This window comes from Nothobranchius furzeri, chromosome 11 (genome assembly GCF_043380555.1).
Source record: "Nothobranchius furzeri strain GRZ-AD chromosome 11, NfurGRZ-RIMD1, whole genome shotgun sequence".
NCBI classification, from domain to species: Eukaryota; Metazoa; Chordata; class Actinopteri; order Cyprinodontiformes; family Nothobranchiidae; genus Nothobranchius; species Nothobranchius furzeri.
The window spans coordinates 42,691,980-42,712,043 of record NC_091751.1 but is presented as its reverse complement, the minus strand read 5'-3'; the positions used below and the strand labels follow the sequence as shown (position 1 = coordinate 42,712,043).

At 42.2% G+C, this 20,064-nt stretch overlaps 1 protein-coding gene across 6 annotated transcripts in view; it reads right to left on the bottom strand.

The window, feature by feature from the left end:
• Positions 1–20,064, bottom strand: part of LOC107383537 (microtubule cross-linking factor 1) — a 323,529-nt gene continuing 303,465 nt past the window's right edge. For 2 of the 6 annotated variants that reach the window (XM_054746802.2, XM_054746814.2), the window contains 6 exons: positions 19,404–19,571; positions 15,981–16,244; positions 9,991–10,329; positions 9,707–9,786; positions 8,076–9,603; positions 1–349 (listed from right to left, as the gene is read on the bottom strand). In XM_054746802.2, coding sequence (XP_054602777.1) covers positions 143–349; positions 8,076–9,603; positions 9,707–9,786; positions 9,991–10,329; positions 15,981–16,244; positions 19,404–19,571 — 2,586 coding nt within the window. In that variant the 3' untranslated portion in view covers positions 1–142. Of the gene's footprint in view, positions 350–7,109; positions 7,168–7,896; positions 7,922–8,075; positions 9,604–9,706; positions 9,787–9,990; positions 10,330–15,980; positions 16,245–19,403; positions 19,572–20,064 lie in introns of all 6 variants that reach the window. The other 4 variants (XM_054746809.2, XM_054746811.2, XM_054746819.2 and 1 more) reach the window with 4 other exon arrangements.

Below are 20,064 nucleotides of genomic sequence, written 5' to 3'. Positions count from 1 at the left end.
CTCAGCTGGTGCTACTTGATGGATTCCCCCCCCCCCCCCTATTTAGGGCTCTGTATTAGTCTGCAGTTCTGGGGGGTTTCTGAGGTACTGGGTCCTTTCAGGCTGAGACGGAGGAGGAGGAAGAGGAGGACGAGACAGAGCTTTAAGCAGGTTCCTCGCCCTCCAGGATGGGTTTCCGGTGTCCCGGTGGCGGAAAGGTGAACCTCCTCTTTGTGGCCTCGCTCCACTTGGGGGAGGAGGAAGGGGAGCGGGCGGCCCAGCGGGATGGGGGTCGGCGGTTGGCTGGGCGAGCCGGTCTCAGAAAGCAGGAGTCCAAAGGTGGAGCCACTGGAGACCGGGGCAGGTCCTGCTAATGACAAGGAGCCGTAAGAGAGGAAGTAAAGAGATTCAAACTGAGAACTTTGGACAAGAGAAAAGCGGAAAGATCCAAATGGTTAAATTATGTTAATAAAAAAATAAGGGACATTTCTAAATCAAGACTTTTATAGAATCCCAATTTTGAATAAAGAAACATTAAAATGTTCCTTTTGGGCATCTTGAAGAAACAATAACAGCTTTTATTATTACTGGACCCACCAGACGGTAGCTTCTTCCTCTCTTCTGTGTGGGCCCTGATTTAAAACTACTTTTAAAACTTGTTTTATCCCCATTTTTTTCGTTTTCTGCTTTTATTTACCTGAACAAATGTTTTATACGATGAAATAATCTAAGATTAGATTTGAGATTAAAAACAACAAGTTCAGACCACAGAAATGAGCGGAAACAATAGGAAATCATTAATAATTGTAGCTTAAAGTCAATATTTATCAAGTCTTTTTGAAAAGGCTCTAAAATAGATGATTACATTATTTCCAGCTTTGTTTGAGGAAAAATGGCCAAAATCCTGCTGTTATCATACTTCCACTACAGTGAGATAACAGGAATCTGCTCAAATACACGAGAAATCACTTAATATAATAACATCCACATATAAAAGAACAACATTTAATTGGAATCTTCTTTGTTTTAAGTGTTTTAAACAAAAAAAAATCAAAGTTTCAGGCTTTCAGCAGGTTTCCGATCCAGATGTTTTTGATGTTTCCTACTTCAACACAGCTGGTTTCAATTAAAAATGTGCAGAGCTGGAAGGAATTAAACGTTTATATGCATTTCTTTTAATTTAGCTGAACAACTTTCTTCTAGTTTTATAGTTTTGAGGCCAAATATTTCCTCCTATGTAGAGAATGCACAATTTGTTAACAAAACAAATCTCTTCTGAGTCCTTCCAGGAGGTAGGAATAATCTGATCAGGGGTCTAGCTTATAAATAGTGCATTTCCGAGTCTGACATTTCAGCTGAAGGATGAGGGGACACGGTGAGAGTCGAGCAACGATCCGGTTCGACCTGCAGGAAGTCACTAACGACCCGTAGAGCTAAAGATAACGAGGACGTGAAGGCTCTGATAAATCAACTGATGGACCTTGTCTGCACCGTAAGCACGCGTCTCGCCCGACGGGAGGATTTGTGGGTTTTTACACGGTTTTTCAGAGAATACATCAGTAATGAGAATGTTTAGAAACAGTGACCTGCTCCTTTGACCTGACAGGTAAAATCCACATTCAAACACTTATAGACTCTTTAGAAGCCAATGCTTCTGAGCTTGTGCTAAAATCTCAGTCTGGAAACACGGTCGTTCTCATCAAGTCCCACACCGGCTCATTTTGTTTGTTCGTTTTAAAGAAAAACACAACCTGCTTATTTTGAATTTATTTAAATGCGTGTGTGTCCTGATCCTGGAGGACCAATGTCCAGCATGTTTGGGTTGTTTACCAAGACACCTGATTCAAGGGTTGAATTACCTGTTCACCTAGCTCTACAGAAGCCTTTTAATCAGCTGCTGATTTAAAGAGATAGGCCCAATCCCAGTACTCACACTTCCACCCTGCAATTGCACAATCCCGACCAGGGGTGCGAGTGCGTAGGGTGTCCCGATTCTCAAGTACGGAAGTTGATCACGCCCTTTTTGCGCCCTTGATCTGCACTTCACCCAAGTCTGCATTGATGCGGGAGAAACGGCTCAAGTTCCTTTAATGAAAATATGTATTTTCTAATGAAATTAGTTCATTTTAGGATGATTAGTTGATGCTTTGAATGTTTTAGATGAAGCAGCAATGAATTTAAATTTATTAAAAAAAACTGTTTGGTTGTTTGTTTGAAAGTTGTTAAAGGTTTTTGAAAAAAGTATCACAGCGACCAGCCTCCTGGCATGCGTTGGACTCGATGATGCTATGCTGCCCGTCTAAAATCTGCAATTATCTGCACACTTGTGTACCACACACTCGAAGCCTTACTGCACACTTTCTCCAAGTGCACTTTCACTGAATCATTAGTTGGGTTTCCATCATTGCACCATCGATTTTAAGGGTGTAAAAGTTAATTTTTCCTATTAAGCATGCCAAGAGCACAATAAAACCCAATTAGATCACAAATAGAGACAAGCGAGAGAGAACAGAAAGAGATGGGTTTTAGCAGGCATCTTCATCTGTTAATCTTTAGGATTAGGAGTATTTGAGAAGAATATGAAGGCACAGACACAGGTTCACAAGATCATGGAAAACCACCACAGTCCATATGGTGACAGAAGGACCTGGTGGAAATGGAGTTAGAATCGGCTCACTCAGTAACCAACCTGAAGTGTGTGTGTGTGTGTGTGTGTGTGTATTGTTCATCATGGACATAAGTTTTAAATGAAACACCACCAGTAATGGAGACGCAACTCTCTGACATATCAAAATGGATGAAATCCCACCATCTCCAACTCAACCTCTCTAAAACTGAACTACTTGTCATCCCAGCAAAACCATCCATACAGCACAATATCTCAATCCAAAATGACTTCCTATCTCTGGCTCATTCAAAGGCAGTTCGAAATCTGGGTGTTGTGATTGATGAACACCTGACCTTTAAAGATCATTTTGCCTCTGTTGCTCGTTCGTGCCGCTTTGCGCTGTATAACATATGAAAGATCAGACCATACCTAACACAACATGCCACCCAGCTCCTGGTGCAATCTACTGTCATCTCCCGCCTCGATTACTGCAATGCCCTTCTAACTGGTCTTCCGGCCTGTAATGCGAGACCTCTTCAAATGGTCCAGAACGCAGCGGCACGTCTGGTCTTCAATCAGCCAAAAAGAGCACACGTCTCTCCTCTGTTCATTGAGCTCCACTGGCTACCGCTAGCAGCACGCATAAAATTCAAATTGCTAACATTAGCATACAAAGTCCGAGATGGTACGGCTCCCATTTACCTGAATCCTCTTGCAAAGGCTTACGTCTCGGCTCGGCCGCTCCGGTCATCACAAGATCGTCGGCTAGCAGTGCCTACACCACACTCAGGACAATCCAGACTCTTCTCATGCATCGTTCCACAAATGTGGAATGAGCTACCAAGCACTACCAGAACAGGGGCTTCCTTTTCAAGTTTCAAGAAACTCCTGAAGACCCTGCTCTTCAGAGAGCACTTCTTAACTAGCACCCTCCCTGCACCCGTCCCCCCTCTCTACTGTCCACTCCTTGATCCCTCCTCTCCATGATTCATCATGCTGCCTCACTGCTACCTACGACTGACTGGAAATTGTTTGTTGTTGTTGTTGTTGTTGTTGTTAGCCTCAAGGGCAACATGCCGATTATAACTTGTAAGTCGCTTTGGACAAAATTGTCTGCTAAACACATAAACATGATCACACCAGTGGTTTTGCATGACTCATCACCAGATGATAAACGTTCGAGAACAGAATCAACTAGAAACTTTAGAGATTTTCTGCAGCATTTCCACCTCCTGTCCAAACACATACTTTTGTCTTGCTCGAGGACACAACGACTGCGACGGACTGAGAGGGGCTCGAACCTGCAACCTTGTGATTATGGGGTGGGCATTTAACTCCTCTGCCAGCATTGCCCCATAGCTCAGCTAAGCTGGAATCTTGTTTACATGCAGATAAATTCTGCTTTTAACCACATCATCAGGGAACCTTGGCTTGATTAGCAGTAGTTCATTTTCAGCCAGACTCAGGTGTTGACACGCATTTCAAAAGTCTGAATTCACTCAGACTAAAATAATTATTTGGGTTTCTGACCCAGCATGTAAACACATTAGTGAGAAACATAGAGATTTTTTTATGTAGTGAGCCAAATGGCCAAATGTTTCACCAAAACGACCAGAAGTTAACTTTTAACTTACAGGCTAAACTTCTCATACAGGCCAATCTGACACCGCGGTGCCGATATGAAGTCGATGAAGTTGAGCCAATATTCTTAACAAATCCTGCGAACGTCGTGAGTCCTCAAGGCTGCAAAGACACAGGACTTCTTATCCATCCTCTCTGAATAAAGCTCATCTTCCCTGGCTCATAAAGTACTTTATGATTTCATATGTGTTATGTGTTGTTGAAGGAAAAATATCCAAAGTGTTTTAATAATGTGTCCAGTACTCTACATTAGTGAATGATGGGTTCAAATGTTTTTTTTTTCTGTAATGATCAATTTCAGATCTTAAATTACACCAGATTAGTGTTTGTTGATTTTAATAATGTTAATGTATCAGTATGAACAATGTAATGATACTATATTATCATTAATGGTTAAATGTTTTTACTTCACACTAAGAATAACCTCTCTAAGTATCTGGGTGAAGGAGTGATTGCCTGAGGTATTTTGGTAAAGACTTTAAACTTGTCAAATTCTGATTAGTCTAAATTTGTAACCAGGAGCTGAGAAAAATTAGAGTTCACTTCCTGAACTAACCAGTTCTCAGCCAGCTTACTCGGTTAGGCCGACTCGGTGAGCAAGCACTTGGGACCATCCTCTCTTTAGACTCAAGGTCAAAGCCTCTCTGCAACGCTTGCGAGTGGTGTATCAGACACTACAACACCTCAGACGTGGCCATCGGCTTGAACACTGTTGCTAACCACTTAAACATTCTCCCTCTCCTGATGATAACATTTTACTTTATTTGACATTGAATGTGCTACTACTAGTTTACCCGTTTAATTACAGATTCACTAGGATAAATACAATAAAGTTTATCGCTCACCAAATATAATATTTACTAAGAAATCACAATGTAACCATAGACACATTGGTATAAATGTTGTGTGTGTGTGTGTGTGTGTGTGTGTGTGTGTGTGTGTGTGTGTGTCTGCTCTGTCTTCTCGATCCCCAGTGAGTCGTGGAGGAGGGCTGCTTATACTGAGCCAGGATCCTCTGGAGGTTTCTTCCTGTTAAAATGGAGTTTTCCTCTCCACTGTCGCTGCATGCTTGCTTAAAATGAGGATTGCTGTAAAGTCACTGACACTAGTCAGTGACTCGATGCAATTTGCTGGTTTCCTTATATAGGAAACTTTTTTCTGATTGGCTTAATGAACTGACCTGAATTGGAATGTTTATTATGTGATGTCCCTTGAGACGACTTGTCGTGATTTGGTGCTATATAAATAAACTTGAATTGAATTTTATGAATAATCTATAGCTTGTTAAACCATACAGTCAAACTGATTTTATAACTTCTGTCTTTCTCTTTGTCTTTATTATCCTTATTTTGAACATGCGCACACACACATAGTAATACACACAAAATAAGTACCTGGTAACTTCTCCTTCTCGTTACCATCACAAGATCTCTCAGACACTTAATGTTTTGCTACAAAACATCTAGCTTATATTTCACCACTTCATTCATTGCCTGTTATCTTGTACAACCATCATTTCATTCGTACGTTGTCATGTCTAATCATTAGTTTAGAAAGACAGAATTAAATTCATTTCATAAATTATATCCTTGACTCGGTCTGAATTAATATGAAGTGTGTGTTCACTGGATAGTCAAGGAACCTAAGGTAATATTAAGTCAAATATTCAAAGACCAATCTGATTGATAATTCATATTTACATGGAATTTCACATCTTATTGATCATATGTAGTGAAGTCCATCACTCTACAATTATATAAGCAACTCAGTTTTAGGTGTGTTCTTTAAGAACCACTAATATCAGCTGATTTTGTGCATGCCAACTATTGATTTGTCCCCTAAAAATGACAAAATAATGTATTTTTACTGGTTTATCAATGTTTCCATTTGATAATGTCATCAATCTTTCATTGAGTGCTAAAATACTTATTATTATTATTATTATTATTATTATTATTATTATTCTGATGTTACTGGCTGATATTGGTATTAAAATGGAACATCAAAATGATCTGTACTGGTTTTTACTCTTTAATGATGCAGCTTTTACATCCCAAGCACGTATTTAACATCGTACTCATCAGCTACTTCTCCTCTCACACAAAATGTCTAAATATGCCAGATCTGAGGTAAAGTTTGAGATATTGATTGTTTGGTTGGCACAACCTAAATTTAAATTGTCATATTTTGCACAAATAATCTTTAAAGTTAGTGTTTTCATGAAAGGGAATATGTTTTTACCTAAAACGGTTTATTTTTTGTTTATTAATGGGGGACCCCACATATACTGCTATTGGTTTGTTTTGATATCTGAAATTAGGAGTTAGACTCTATCGGTTCTAATTGTTAATATTAATATTATAAATTATATTAGTAACTAATATAATTCTAGTATAAAAAAAGGCATTTTCACCAATACAAAGCAGTCTACCTCTGCAGCAGCGACCACTAATCCACCTTCTGTAATCCTTTCAAAATAAGGGTCTAAAACATTCATATGTTGCAAACATTGGCTCTGAGCTTTATAATATGCTTGCAGAAAATCTGAGTGAGATTTTAATTCTGAGAATGCACAATGCCTCAATAAATGAAGTAACGTGGAGATGTTTAATGGAGAACGTCATGCAAAACCACCAGTAAGATACTGAAGAAATAAACAGATGATTTATTTCAAACATTAGGCATGCATACATCAACAGGAAGGGGTTGGTGCACAACTTTTAACATCACGTCGATGGCTTCACACTCTCTGCTGACCTGTGAGGCATGCTTTAATGAAGAGGGTGTGAGAGTGTGTGTGAAAGAGGTAGGGGGGTCTGCAGGACGTGGAGTGAAAGATCCGTGAGCCTGGTGAATCCGAGGAGGAGGAGGAGGAACTTACATCACGGAGACAAGCAGGGTTAGAGTCCCCAAGGAGTAGTTAGTATGACAGTGTGGTTCTGGATCAGATCACAGCAGACACGAAGGAAGAGGGACAGATCAAGTCCAGAGAGGAGGAGAAAAAATATATAAAGCAGGAAATGTTAATCTGTAACCCTGAGTACGGGCTTCAGCCTGCAGATGACACAGGAAGTAGTTCAAACTCAATAAACCTGAAAAAAAAAATACCCAGAAGCACTAAAATCTGATCCATGTTCAGCTTCATGCCACGACAACAGCTTCACATTAAGTCACATCTGTTGTTTTCCTCCAATCAAGCAGAAAACTCAGTCTTTTTGCTTTGGTCAGTGATCGACAGCAGGAGAGGTTTATAAGTCGGCATATGCTGGATTCTGTGGCTCAACGTCCATATTTATGATTTTATTTTAGGTCTAAGGCGGCTTTGAGTGCGTCTCCTGCTCTGTGACACCCGAGACAGGCTCTGGAGTTTTAAATCATCCATCCATGCACCATAAACCATCAGAAAAATGTTGTTTACTGTAGCATGTATTACTGTTAATAAAGCACTGATTTTAATCAACAAATTTCCTTTTTCTCACCTGAAGAAATGTCAGATTTTCTAATTCTGGTCGAACTTTCAGATCAACAACTGATCTGATTAATATCAGTTCCCTGATGTCCAGACACGCTTTAAGATGGAAGCAAACTAACAGGAAGAAGGAAGCTACAGAAGAAGAGTTTCTACATGCAGCGAAAACTGTGAGGAAGTTTAAATAATTAAACGTTACCATCGCATCAGTCAGTGCTTTCCATCTGAGGAAGAAAGCATGAAGATTTAATCATTAAAACGCCAATGTCTTTAATTTATCTTCAGATTTTTTGGGGAAATCCATCCTATCGCAGAAAACAGGGCGTCATAAAACATGGAGCCTATAGCAAGTGAAAGATAAAGGGTCTGAATATTTACCTCCATGCATCCAGTCTGTCCTCTGTCCGAGTCGGCCTGCCTGCCGCCGTCTCTGCCATGGATGCTCGGTCCTCCAGCCTGCAGCCTTCGCTCTTCCTTGAAGTTCTGCTCCTGCAGCTTTTTGTTGAGAATGCGGGCGGCGTTCTCTGCCAGCGAGTACCCGGGTGGGGTGGACAGATCCTGACGGATGCTCACCACCTCCGGGTTCTTGTCCCCCTGAGTCTCCACTATCAGATGCACGGGGCTCGGCGAGCGCCCTCGAGTAGGTCGCAGGTTGTCCTGTGAGTTCCTGGGGTCCGAGGGGAGACTCCCATGGTGGGCGGGGCTGGGCTCAGCGGTGGGAGGCGGCGTGGGGCGGGAGCGGCTGGGGGACTTGTTGAACTTGTCGAAGACCACAGGCGTGTGGTCGATGATGTTGAAGAGGCTGGACAGGCCGTCGTTGATGGTGGTGTGGACGGGGCTGTCCCTGGTGGTGGTGGAGCGGGCCCACGCCGACTCACTGTTGCCCTTCTGCGGCGTGGTGGGGGGCGGCGTGCGGCTGTTGTTGGGTACCTCGGTTTTATTGGATGTGGACAGTTTGCGCTGAAGCTTCGGGGAACCAAATTTTGGCGAGCAGCAGGGTCTCTCGAACTTGCTCTGGACCACCGGAGAGTACTGGACCTTCCTGGTGCTGCGGGAAGGGGAGGAGATGGGGGTGTTTCCACCTTTTGGGGTGAGGCAGCGGTGAGGGCTGCTGGTCAGGTTCCGCAGCAGATCCGTCTGCAGACCCACGCTGATGGTCTGGGTGGTCTGAGTTCCCCGTGTGGTGACCCCATTGGTCTGACAGGCGGTGTCGCGGAACACGGGTCCAGGAGGGGAGCGAATGGCGTTCCTCACAGAGATGGCCACCTCCTTCATATCGTCGCTCATGTTCCTGTGAAGCTGGAGCTCCAAAGAGGATGCGTAGCCCACCGTGGAGCAGATGGGGGACTGTCTAGGAGAAGTCCTGAGTCCCCCACCCTCCAGGAGACAGGGCCACCTCGCACTGCCGAGCACCTCGTCCGATCCACTGGCCCCCATCCCAGCCTCTCCTTCGGTCCTGGCCCTGCTCCCTTTGGAGTACAACAAGTCTGGGTCCGGGACGGAGGCTCGCTCAGCTGTCCCGGTTCTCGTGGGACTGTGGAGGATGTGGACTCCGTAGTGCTCCATCCCTACCCCAGCCCCGTTGCTCCTGAGCGGGGACTTGTGGCAGTGCTCAGGGCTGCTCAGGGTGCTGGTGGTCAGAGTGGCGCTGGTGGTGAAGAACCAGGAGGTTGGCTGGAATGGGTCGGGACCCGGCTCCCCTTCTCGGAGCGGACGTGTGCCAGAGGTGGCTGATGGGAAATCCCAGCCCTTTTTGTTGAACTCCTCAATGTACTTGAGGTCGTCAGGAGAAAGAGGGGGGGTGATGTCATCTCGGATGCGATCGCCGGGGCGCGTTTTGTCGGGAAGGAACGGCGAACTGTCCATCAACCTCTGGAAGTCACTCATGGAGCACACAGACTTGGCCCTGAATACACACACATATACACACACACACACCTGTGTTTTTAAACTGTCTGAATTATTCATCAGCAGTCATCTGGCATCTGGAAGTTTTCTCTAAACATTACCTGAGGAGACTTCCACCTTCTCTCATCTCGTCTTCTGGGTGAACAGGAGCTTCTTCGCTCTCTGAGATCTCATTCAGAGCCTGAAACAGCAGAGTCATGAGCTCAAACGCTTTCTGTTGCTCTATCTCGTTAGCAGGATTGGTATGGTCTTCTAAAACCAACTTCTCTTCTGCCTTCTAGTGGGGACTCTGAGTACTGCAAGTCTTACTTTTAGTATATAGTTATTTATAAAGACAAGAGTGAGGAAATAATGTGGACAGGCACCTTTATAAGGTCAAAATTACCTCCTTCATGCAGGGGAACTTCTTCTCACTCTCTAGTCTTGAAGGGAGCGGGGCTTCAAGACCACAGAGGGGGTCCAGAGACAGGGCGTCCAGGAACAGGTTCTCTGTCGGTCCTTTCAGCCTCATGGCAGCCCCCTGCTCCTCCAGCAAGGCCTCTGAGTCTGAGTGGGAGCGCGTGGGGGGAACAGGCGTGAATGCACAGGGGGATCTGGGAGCACGAGGAGAGCGCGGGGCGCTGAATGGACTATCCTGAGGTGAGAACATCCCCCTATGGGCCGAAACTCCGCCGTCTTTGATGTCTGTGCCTTCGCCTCTTCTGGCGTTCAGCTCCCTCTGCATCTGCAGGGATGAAAGAAGCACAAACAAACAAAGATGATGTTTTTAAAGTTTGTCTGAACCCGCTGGAGAAAAAAAGAGCAGATTTCTTTATGCTCAGTTTTTTCATTTCCAGAATTATGATAAACCGGATCTATTTATATTAAACAAGCAAATAATTTATGGTTCCACATGATGTTAGATGTCACTTTATTTAAAAAAACAACTTGATTTTTTTTAATATACAGCTTAATTATAAGGAGTCAAAACTGAAAAATCCTCATTCTGACAGAGAAGAAAACCACAAAAACAAAAATGAAACGTTAACTCTCATGTTTGTGTGTCTCTAACAAACCTACCAAACAGACGGATTTACATTAAAACCATAAAAAATGTAATTTTAAAGATAACTTCTAAAAGATTCTAAGAATAAAATTTGATTACTAAAATATTTCAGTATTTTAAATATAAATTTAAACAGACACTGAAAAGCTAAAAACTCCCCAAGTTCTGAGCTAATTACCTTTGTGTCTGAATCACTTTTTTTCAGTAGCTAAAAATATAGCTTTACTTTAAATATGTTCAAATGATAAATAACTTTTCAATAAAAGATTCATTTTTAGGAAGAAAGAACAGAAAATTCAGCGTAATGATGCGTACGTTCATTACAATCCTGTAATTAGCTCTCAACAGGCTGATATATAAAGCTGCATGAAGTTCAGTGGCTGGTCATGAACACGCAGGAAAGGCTGTTGGCAAATAATATTATTTCAATTAAACATAATTTGTTTTTGCATTTTTGGATCTTGTTTAATCCTTGAAGTTCAGAGAAGAACAGTCTCCTCCTTGATCTGAGTTTCATGGCTTCCTGCAGCTCTGCTGAATTATGCAGCTCTGCTTCCTGCCTCGTATCCTCTTATCCTCGTGCTTAAGCATTTTATTTAATTATTTTTGCAGAGTGGCATTAAGAGGGTCGTATTCCTGCTCGTGTTTTATATGATAATACACTCGTTTCACCATAATCTGCCTCTTACTTCAATCTTTGACCATCAGGCAACAAACAAAGGGCAAAAAATCCAGATAAAGTGCATAAAAGGACATGAATTATTCAGTTCTGCTCAGTATTTATTCCATATACAACAGACGACTGAACAAAGATCCTGAATTCAGGGCTAACCTACACTTTTTACTGTACAAACATACAGGTCCTTCTCAAAAAATTTGCATATTGTGATAAAGTTCATTATTGTCTGATAAACATTAGACTTTCATATATATTAGATTCATTACACACAACTGAAGTAGTTCAAGCCTTTTATTGTTTCTAATATTGATGATGTTGGCATACAGCTCATGAAAACCCCAAATTCCTATCTAAAAAAATTTGCATATCAAGAAAAGGTTCTCTAAATGAGCTATCAACCTTATCATCTGAATGAACTAATTAACTCTAAACACCTGTAAAAGATTCCTGAGGCTTTTAAAACCTCCCAGCCCGGTTCATTACTCAAAACCGCAATCATGGGTAAGACTTCCGACCTGACTGCTGTCCAGAAGGCCATCATTGACACCCTCAAGCAAGAGGGTAAGACACAAAAGAAATTTCTGAACGAATAGGCTGTTCCCAGAATGCTGTATCAAGGCACCTCAGTGGGAAGTCTGTGGGAATGAAAAAGTGTGGCAGAAAACGCTGCACAATGAGAAGAGGTAGCTGGACCCTGAGGAAGATTGTGAAGAAGGACCAATTCCAGACCTTGGGGGACCTGCAAAAGCGGTGGACTGAGTCTGGAGTAGAAACATCCAGAGCCACCGTGTACAGGCATGTGCAGGAAATGGGCTACAGGTGCCGCATTCCCAGGTCAAGCCACTTTTGAACCAGAAACAGCGGCAGAAGCGCCTGACCTGGGCTACAGAGGAGCAGCATTAGGCTGTTGCTCAGTTGTCCAAAGCACATTTTTCAGAGGAAAGCAAATTTTGCATGTCATTCAGAAATCAAGAGGGAAATGCCAAAAGGCCTGAAGTCCAGTGTCAAGTACCCACAGTCAGTGATGGTCTGGGGTGCCATGTCAGCTGCTGGTGTTGGTCCACTGTGTTTTATCAAGAGCAGGGCCAATGCAGCTAGCTATCAGAGATTTTGGAGCACTTAATGCTTCCATCTGCTGAAAAGCTTTACGGAGATGAAGATTTCATTTTTCAGCACAACCTGGCACCTGCTCACAGTGCCAAAACCACTGGTAAATGGTTTACTGACCATGGTATTACTGTGCTCCATTGGCCTGCCAACTCTCCTGACCAGAACCCCATAGAGACTCTGTAGGATATTGTGAAGAGAAAGTTGAGAGACGCAAGACCCAACACTCTGGATGAGCTTAAGGCCGCTATTGAAGCATCCTGGGCCTCCATAACACCTCAGCAGTGCCACAGGCTGATGGCCTCCATGCCACGCGGCATTGAAGCAGTCATTTCTGCAAAAGGATTCCCGACCAAGTATTGAGTGCATGACTGAACATAATTGTTTGAAGGTTGACTTTTTTTGTATTAAAAACACTTTTGTTTTATTGGTCAGATGAAATATGCTAATTTTTTTAGATAGGAATTTTGGGTTTTCATGAGCTGTATGCCAAAATCATCAACATTAGAAACAATAAAAAGCTTGAATTACTTTGAGAAGGGCCTGTAAAGTATACTAAATTATAAAAGGAAAGATGAAATCATCATTTGAGCAACATTGTTATGGTTGTTTAGTCATTATTATTATTATTATTATTATTATGGATCATTTAAGATACACAGAAAAAAAATTACCATCTTTAAAGAAATCATATAATCTTGTATTTTAGATCTGATTTGGCAGCATTAGAAATTACATTATGTTTAAAAAATAAATTTGATGTTTTTGTCTAATATTTTATTTGTGTGTGACCACCCACCCTCACCCACACACCCATACTGGTCTGTAAAAAAGTTGTTTGTATTATTTAATAATTACTTTGTAACTTTTGTTTTATGTTGAAAATAAATGGAGCCACATTTGGGAAAAATCTAATTTCAATAAAAATTTGCCTTTGCAGACTTATGACGAAGAGAAAATTGGACTAAAATGGTGCGAAACGTAAAGAAAAGTTATTTTACCTGCTTGAAACTTTGAATTCCTATTGCAGGACTAAACAAACAGAGGAATATTTTTTAATCCATCTCTTTGTGCATTTGGCAGCTGCCCTAAAGGTTTACGTCTAATACTAATACATTTGATTTATAAAGCACTTTACATTTGAAACAAATCTCAAAGTGCTACAAAGTTAATTTAACCCAAAAGCTCTGGTAAAAAGATAAGTTTTAAGACCAGATTTAAAAGCACCAATTGTCTGTGGTATCCTCAGATGCCCTGGGAGGGAATTCCAAAGTCTGGGTGCAGCTGAGCAAAAAGCTCGCTCTCCCATGGTGCGAAGTTTAGTCTTTGGAGTTTTCAAAAGATGTACTGATGCAGAGCGGAGGTTGCGTGTGGACGTCTGTGAAAACAGAAGTTCTTTAAGGTGGTGATGGTAAGTGTGTGTGTGTGTGTGTGGGGGGGGGGGGGGGGGCATCCCCATAAATACACTGGTGGGTGAGAAGGGCAACCTTGTAATCAATTCTAGATGAAACAGGGAGCCAGTGAAGAGATTTAAGAATGGGCGTAATATGGTCATATTTGCGTCCTCTCATCAGGATCCTAGCAACACAGTTCTGAATATACTGCAGCTTTTGAAGGATTTTTCCAGTGGTCCCAATGAGAAGTGCTTTGCAGAAATCCAGCCTGGAGGAGACAAACGCATAGACCAACTTTTCCGCATCAGCAAACGTTAGTGCTGGACACAGTTTAGCTATATTCCTGAGGTGGAAAAAAGATGTTTCACACAGATGCTTCACATGGGCCCCATACGTCAAACTCGAGTCCATTTTAACCCCAAGGTTTATAACAGATGTTGACAGTGGGATATCCTGACTAGAAAAGGTAAAACAGTTGATGTTAGATGACCTAACCTGGTGTGGGGTGCCTGGTGTGGGGCGACGGTGGCACAGGAGTTAAGTGCTTGCCTCGCAATCGGAAGGTTGCAGGTTCGAGCCCCGCTCAGTATGTCGCTGTCGTTGTGTCCTTGGGCATGACACTTAACCCACCTTGCCTGCTGGTGGTGGTCGGAGGGACCGGCGGCGCCTGTGCTCGGCAGCCTCGCCTCTGTCAGTGCGCCCCAGGGCAGCTGTGGCTACATTGTAGCTCATCCTCACCAGTGTGTGAATGTGTGTGTGAATGGGTGAATGACTGATTGTGTTGTAAAGCGCCTTGGGGGGTTCCAGGACTCTAGAAGGCGCTATATCAAACACAGGCCATTTACCATTTACTAAAATACCTTCAGTCTTAGAGCTGTTTAGCTGCATGAAATTTTACTTCATCCATGACTTTATCTCCTCCAAACAGATGGTCAAAGTGGATGATGGCGGAGTAGACGAGGAGGTGGAATTTATCCTGAGATAAAGCTGAGTATCATCAGCATAACAATGGAATAAAATACCATGCTGGCTGATGATATGACCCAGGGGAAGCATATATAATACGAACAAAATCCGACCGAGCACAGAGCCCTGAGGAACACCACAGGTGACATTGTGTATAGCAGATTTAGCCTCTCCCAGGGCAACATGCTCCGTTCTTTCAGTAAGATAAGATGCGAACCAATTGTAGACAGAGTCAGAGAGTCCAACAGTGTGACGTAATCTGTGATGCAGAATGTCGTGATCAACAGTATCAAAGGCTGAGGACAGGTCCAACAGGATGAGAAGCGATGGGAAACCAGCATCAGCCAACATCAGCAGGTCATTCGTACCTAACCAGAACTGTTTCCACGCTGTGGCAGGAGCGGAAGCCAGACTGGAATTTCTCAAACAAATTATTTGCTTCGAGATGAGACTGAAGCTGTGCAGCAATTACTTTTTCCAGTATTTTAGAAAGAAGCGGGAGGTTAGAAATGGGCCTGTAGTTTGCAAGTACTTCTGGATCTAAAGTAGATTTTTTTAAAAGTGGTCTGATGATGGCAGATTTCAATGTAGCAGGAACATATCCAGTCTGGAGAGAGTGATTTATTATCCTGGTAATCAGGGGACTTATGGCACAAATGTTGGATTTAACCAAAACTGTAGGAAAAGGGTCCAGAGAACAATTTGATGGTTTCATCTTTCTGACAATGACCTCAACCTCTTGATGTGTAACTGTAGAGAAACAGCTAAAGGGTTGAAAGTTCCCTGGCTGTGGGTCATCCAACAAGACAGGAAGTGCAAAGGAACTCGATAAAGATGAACGGATGGTATCCACTTTTTTCCTGAAGAAGGTAATGATGTTATTGCTGTTCCCCTCTGTAGCTTCCATATGAGATTGAAATTGTGGTTTCAAAAGGCGATTTATAGTAGAGAACAGCTGCTTTGAATTTCCAGAGCTATTGTTAATGATATTCGAGTAAAACTGTGATCTTGTGGCTCTCATTGCTCTTGCATATGCCTTCTGATGTTCTCTGTAAGCTTCATTATGAACAGTGAGTCCTGAAGCTAGTAGACGACGCTCGAGAACACGCCCAGTTGTCTTCATCTTCCTCAGCAAACATATCTTTAGTGGATGAACTTAATTTGTCATCTTTAAAGTTTCTCACCCTCTCCATCTGGCGCTGGAGCTCCTTCATGCTTCTGTCCCACTCCTGGCGTTCCCAATCGAAGCGTTCCAGGAGCTCGGCCCTCTCCCGGCTCCACCTCTTCTCTCCGTGCTGCAGCTTCCAGCGAAGCTCCAGTGACTCGCCGTGGCTCTCCGCCAGCAGGCGCCGGTTCTCCTCGCGTTCCTGCTTCAGGGCCCACTCAGGCTCTCCGAGGGGCTCCCCTTCACCTCCTTGGGCCTCCTCTTCCTCCTGCTCCTCCAGGTGCTGCTCACAGAACAGAAAGATAGACGAAGAATATGATTCCTTTCATTGATCATTTGTATTATTAGTAATATAAAAATAACCATTTTTCCCATTTATTTTGATATTTTAGTGTGTTTTAAGGTATTTTTCCTCTGCGATGAGTGAGAAACTGATGCAGGTTGACATCAATACTGTGATTTTTACGCTTTCTCATCTGAATGAGTTTAATAAAACAATGTTTACAGTAGCTAAATGCTCAGCAGCCATTTAACAATAAAACAAAGATGAGTAAACTAATATTCTGTTGGTACAAACAATCAAAACGTGCAACAGTCAACAATCACTCAGTTCACTGACTCATTTAATTCTACAAATGCTCAAAGTCACAGTTTGGTTGATCCAAAATGTGTCAGTTTCCTACTCAACTTAGTTGACGGTAAACAGATTTGTTGCTGTGGAGACAAGAAAGATAAAGAGAAACAAAAAATGTGAATTTATCACAAATTTATGTTAATGAAGTTTCGAATACTCTTAATTAAATTAGAGGAGTTGGCTGCTGAAATTTGCACAAAAGATCAATAATATAATTGTCTAGTGTTTGTGGTCAGTTCAAATGAAACACCGTCCGAGCCAAACGATGGTTCACTGAGTTTTAAATGAATTAATCAGGGAAACAGATCATCACGATTAATCAATAAAACACACATTGTTCTTTTAACAGTGTGTTTTTGTATTTGCACGTCTCACAGGGGCAACTTGTCCAAGAAAAGACTAAATGCAGAAAATCTGTTAGATTTAAAGGTGCAGAGTGTAATAATAAAGTAAGATTACTACAGTGAAATAATCCCAAAACAGGTAATGTCTCAATCATGATCAGCTGTAAAACAGCCCGTTTCAGTTGAAGCACTGTTTTCAATAAATTGTTGCTCTCCCATTTCTTCTTGTTGCATGCTAAAGCTCTGCTTGGAACCTTGTTCAGGTCTAACCGTGCAAAATATGATTTTTGGCCATTTATCAAGTTGTCTTAAACTTTTGATCAGAACTGTAAATCAAGCTATCTGAATAGACTTTGGTAAAGAACATCAGGTTCGTAGCTGCAGAAGACTTGTAAACACAGACAGTAACTCAGCAGCTAGAGGCCAAAACACACATAAACACTCAGATGAGGGCATTTTTCACCTCCACTCCGCTCTGCTGGGCTGCCTAACTATAACAATCAAAAAGCACTTCTCTAACAGCTTAATCAGAGCGGAGCACAGCAAAGCAAGTAAAGGACTCAAGTTATCAGATGAAACTAAGCACATTAGTTCTCCCTGCTGCCCTCAGGAACCTCTGCTCCGTGGAGGGATTGAACCATGCAAGAGCCACATGGATTAAAAGCATGAGTTAAAAAGATAATCTTCCTCCTCTAACTCAAACCTCTTAATTGGTTCCAAAAGCTGTATTTTTTTTTATATCAGATAAAGCTCAGGAGAGACTTTGCTCTGACACTGTGAGTTAGATTTGATCTCCAAACATGGAGGTCAGGAGGAGAACATGATCAGTGTTTCCCAGAATTGTCAGAAGCTTCATTGAAATCTGTCAGGATTGATTGTTCTCTAAGCTGCTGAGGAAATAAAAGGTTTGGCATCTGGTAACTCAAAGCTTTTTCTACACTTGTGTTATCCATCCATCCGTCCGTCCTCATTTTCCACCACTTACAGGGCGGGGTCAAGGTAACAGACATGCCTTTACCCAGAGACACTTCCTGTGGGATCCCAAAACATTCCCAGTTCCCAGAGGGAACATATACGGTAATCCTTCCAGTGAGTTCTGGGGGGTTACGTATCCTCCATGGGGTCTGCTACTGGTGGGATGTGGCTGGGAAACCTTCAGAGACAGGAGGCCAGAAGCCATTTCTACAACTAGTTGATACAAAAAAGTTGATAGGGAAAAAGCATCAGGTGTCAGGAAAGCTATAGGTTGTTGACTGTGGCGACAGGTGAAAAAAAAATATTGATGGGGCTGTGTGCAAAAAGATTTTCCTTCCTAGTCCATCATAAATATTTAAAGGAATAGTTGAAAAATGCCTACTATTACAAAGCAATCGTTTATTTCCCTTCTCCAAATTAACAGTTTCAATTATAAAACCTACAGAAATGTTTGACTATCATAATACTGAAATAAATACAAAAGCCTACTGTGTGCACCTTTCTACAAAACATTCAACAGGAACTGGAATCCATAATTAGCCTTTTTCCTTATTCATGTTTTTCTTGTTTGTTTGTTTTCCAGTTTGAGGTTTCAGTCTCCAACAGCCTGTGTATTTTAAATGTTCTATATCATGAAATAAAAGTTTGTTTATGTGAAATTTTGCCTATGCCCGCTCAGACAAAACATGCCAACAACAGCATCTTTTGCGAGTTGCCTACTGGATTGGCTATGGTAGTCCAGTGGTGAAGTCATCTACCTTCAGCACACTTACCACTAGACTACCAAGTTTATTCCATATTCATCACCTATCCCATATCTGCTGGCCGGGGAGACAGGTATCAGACCAGAGATTGGCTTCTGGGGGAGGAGCACAGCCTGATGTTGGGAACAGAAAGATGAAGTGACGTACAACTTGTATATTTGGCCGTTTGAAGATTTTCAAAATAAAATTCAAAATTTGCAATTGAAACAGGAAAATGCTAAATTCAGCCAAAAATGGATTCGGGGGGTGTTTTTCAAGAGGAAACAACAATATTACAATGCTAAAAAGCTCCAAAAAGTGGATTTTCCATGATATGGCCCCTTTAATCGATCATCTGCTCAAAGCATGTGCACCTAAAAGCACAACACTCAGGTCCAACAGGTTGTTGATGTTTATTTAGGACTAAAATATTCTGAAACAAAAAGCAAAAACAAAAAAAAAAAAAACCTTTCTTGGTTGTCTGTCCTGTATTAGTTTAATTACTTAGAGGTGAAATTAAATCAAATTTTCATCATGTTTGGCAGATTTAATCTAGATTAAGACTAGATAATTTGCCTACATCTGACTGATATTTGCAGGTATTTCTTTTGGCTAAAGACGAACGTCACGCCTGGAAGAGGCAACGTGTTTACTGTCACATTACTGCTAAAAAGCACTGCTGTTCAGTTTTTCCACCAGATTGTGTCATGCCTCTTTAAAGAAAGGCGCTGAGATGCCATCTGTACCTGAGCAACCTGGCTCTTCATCTCTGCCCACTTGACCTCCCAGGCAGCTTTGTCATTGGCGTACGCTTGCTGCAGTTGGCATCTTGTTGTCTGCTCCTCCTGCAGCTCCTCTCGGAACTCCTCCAGCAGCGACCGCAGGGCCTGAAGCACATGCCGGTTCTCACCAAACTGCAAAACAGAGCAGGTTTTCTCTTATCTAATAAAAAATACAAGTATGGTTGTCTCTGGGTGTCTCTGCTCAAGCATTTGCATGTGGACACCCTCCGTAAGTGCTCCACAATTTTTCTCTAATTGCTTCTTCCTGCTTGTCATCTCATCTCCCATTCTGCTGTTTTTCATGCGGCAGGGTGATAAATCATTAAAAATTCCTTTGGAACTTCTATTGTAATTGAACAACAAAAAAGCCAATCCAGGTTTTGATTCATCAGGCTTCAGGCTACATGAGCACAGAGATTCGCCCAGAAAATAACAGTTTTGCTTTACTGAGATGTTTCTCAGAGGTTTTTTACGGCACTTGGATCTTTACAGGAGGCAGGGATGCACATAAGGAGCCTGTTACCACCTGAAGGTGTCACTACATTACTTCAGTCATGCCAAAAGTTGACCTAAAAACAATATTTAAACGTGATAAGACCAACATCTCTGAAAATGCAGACTATTT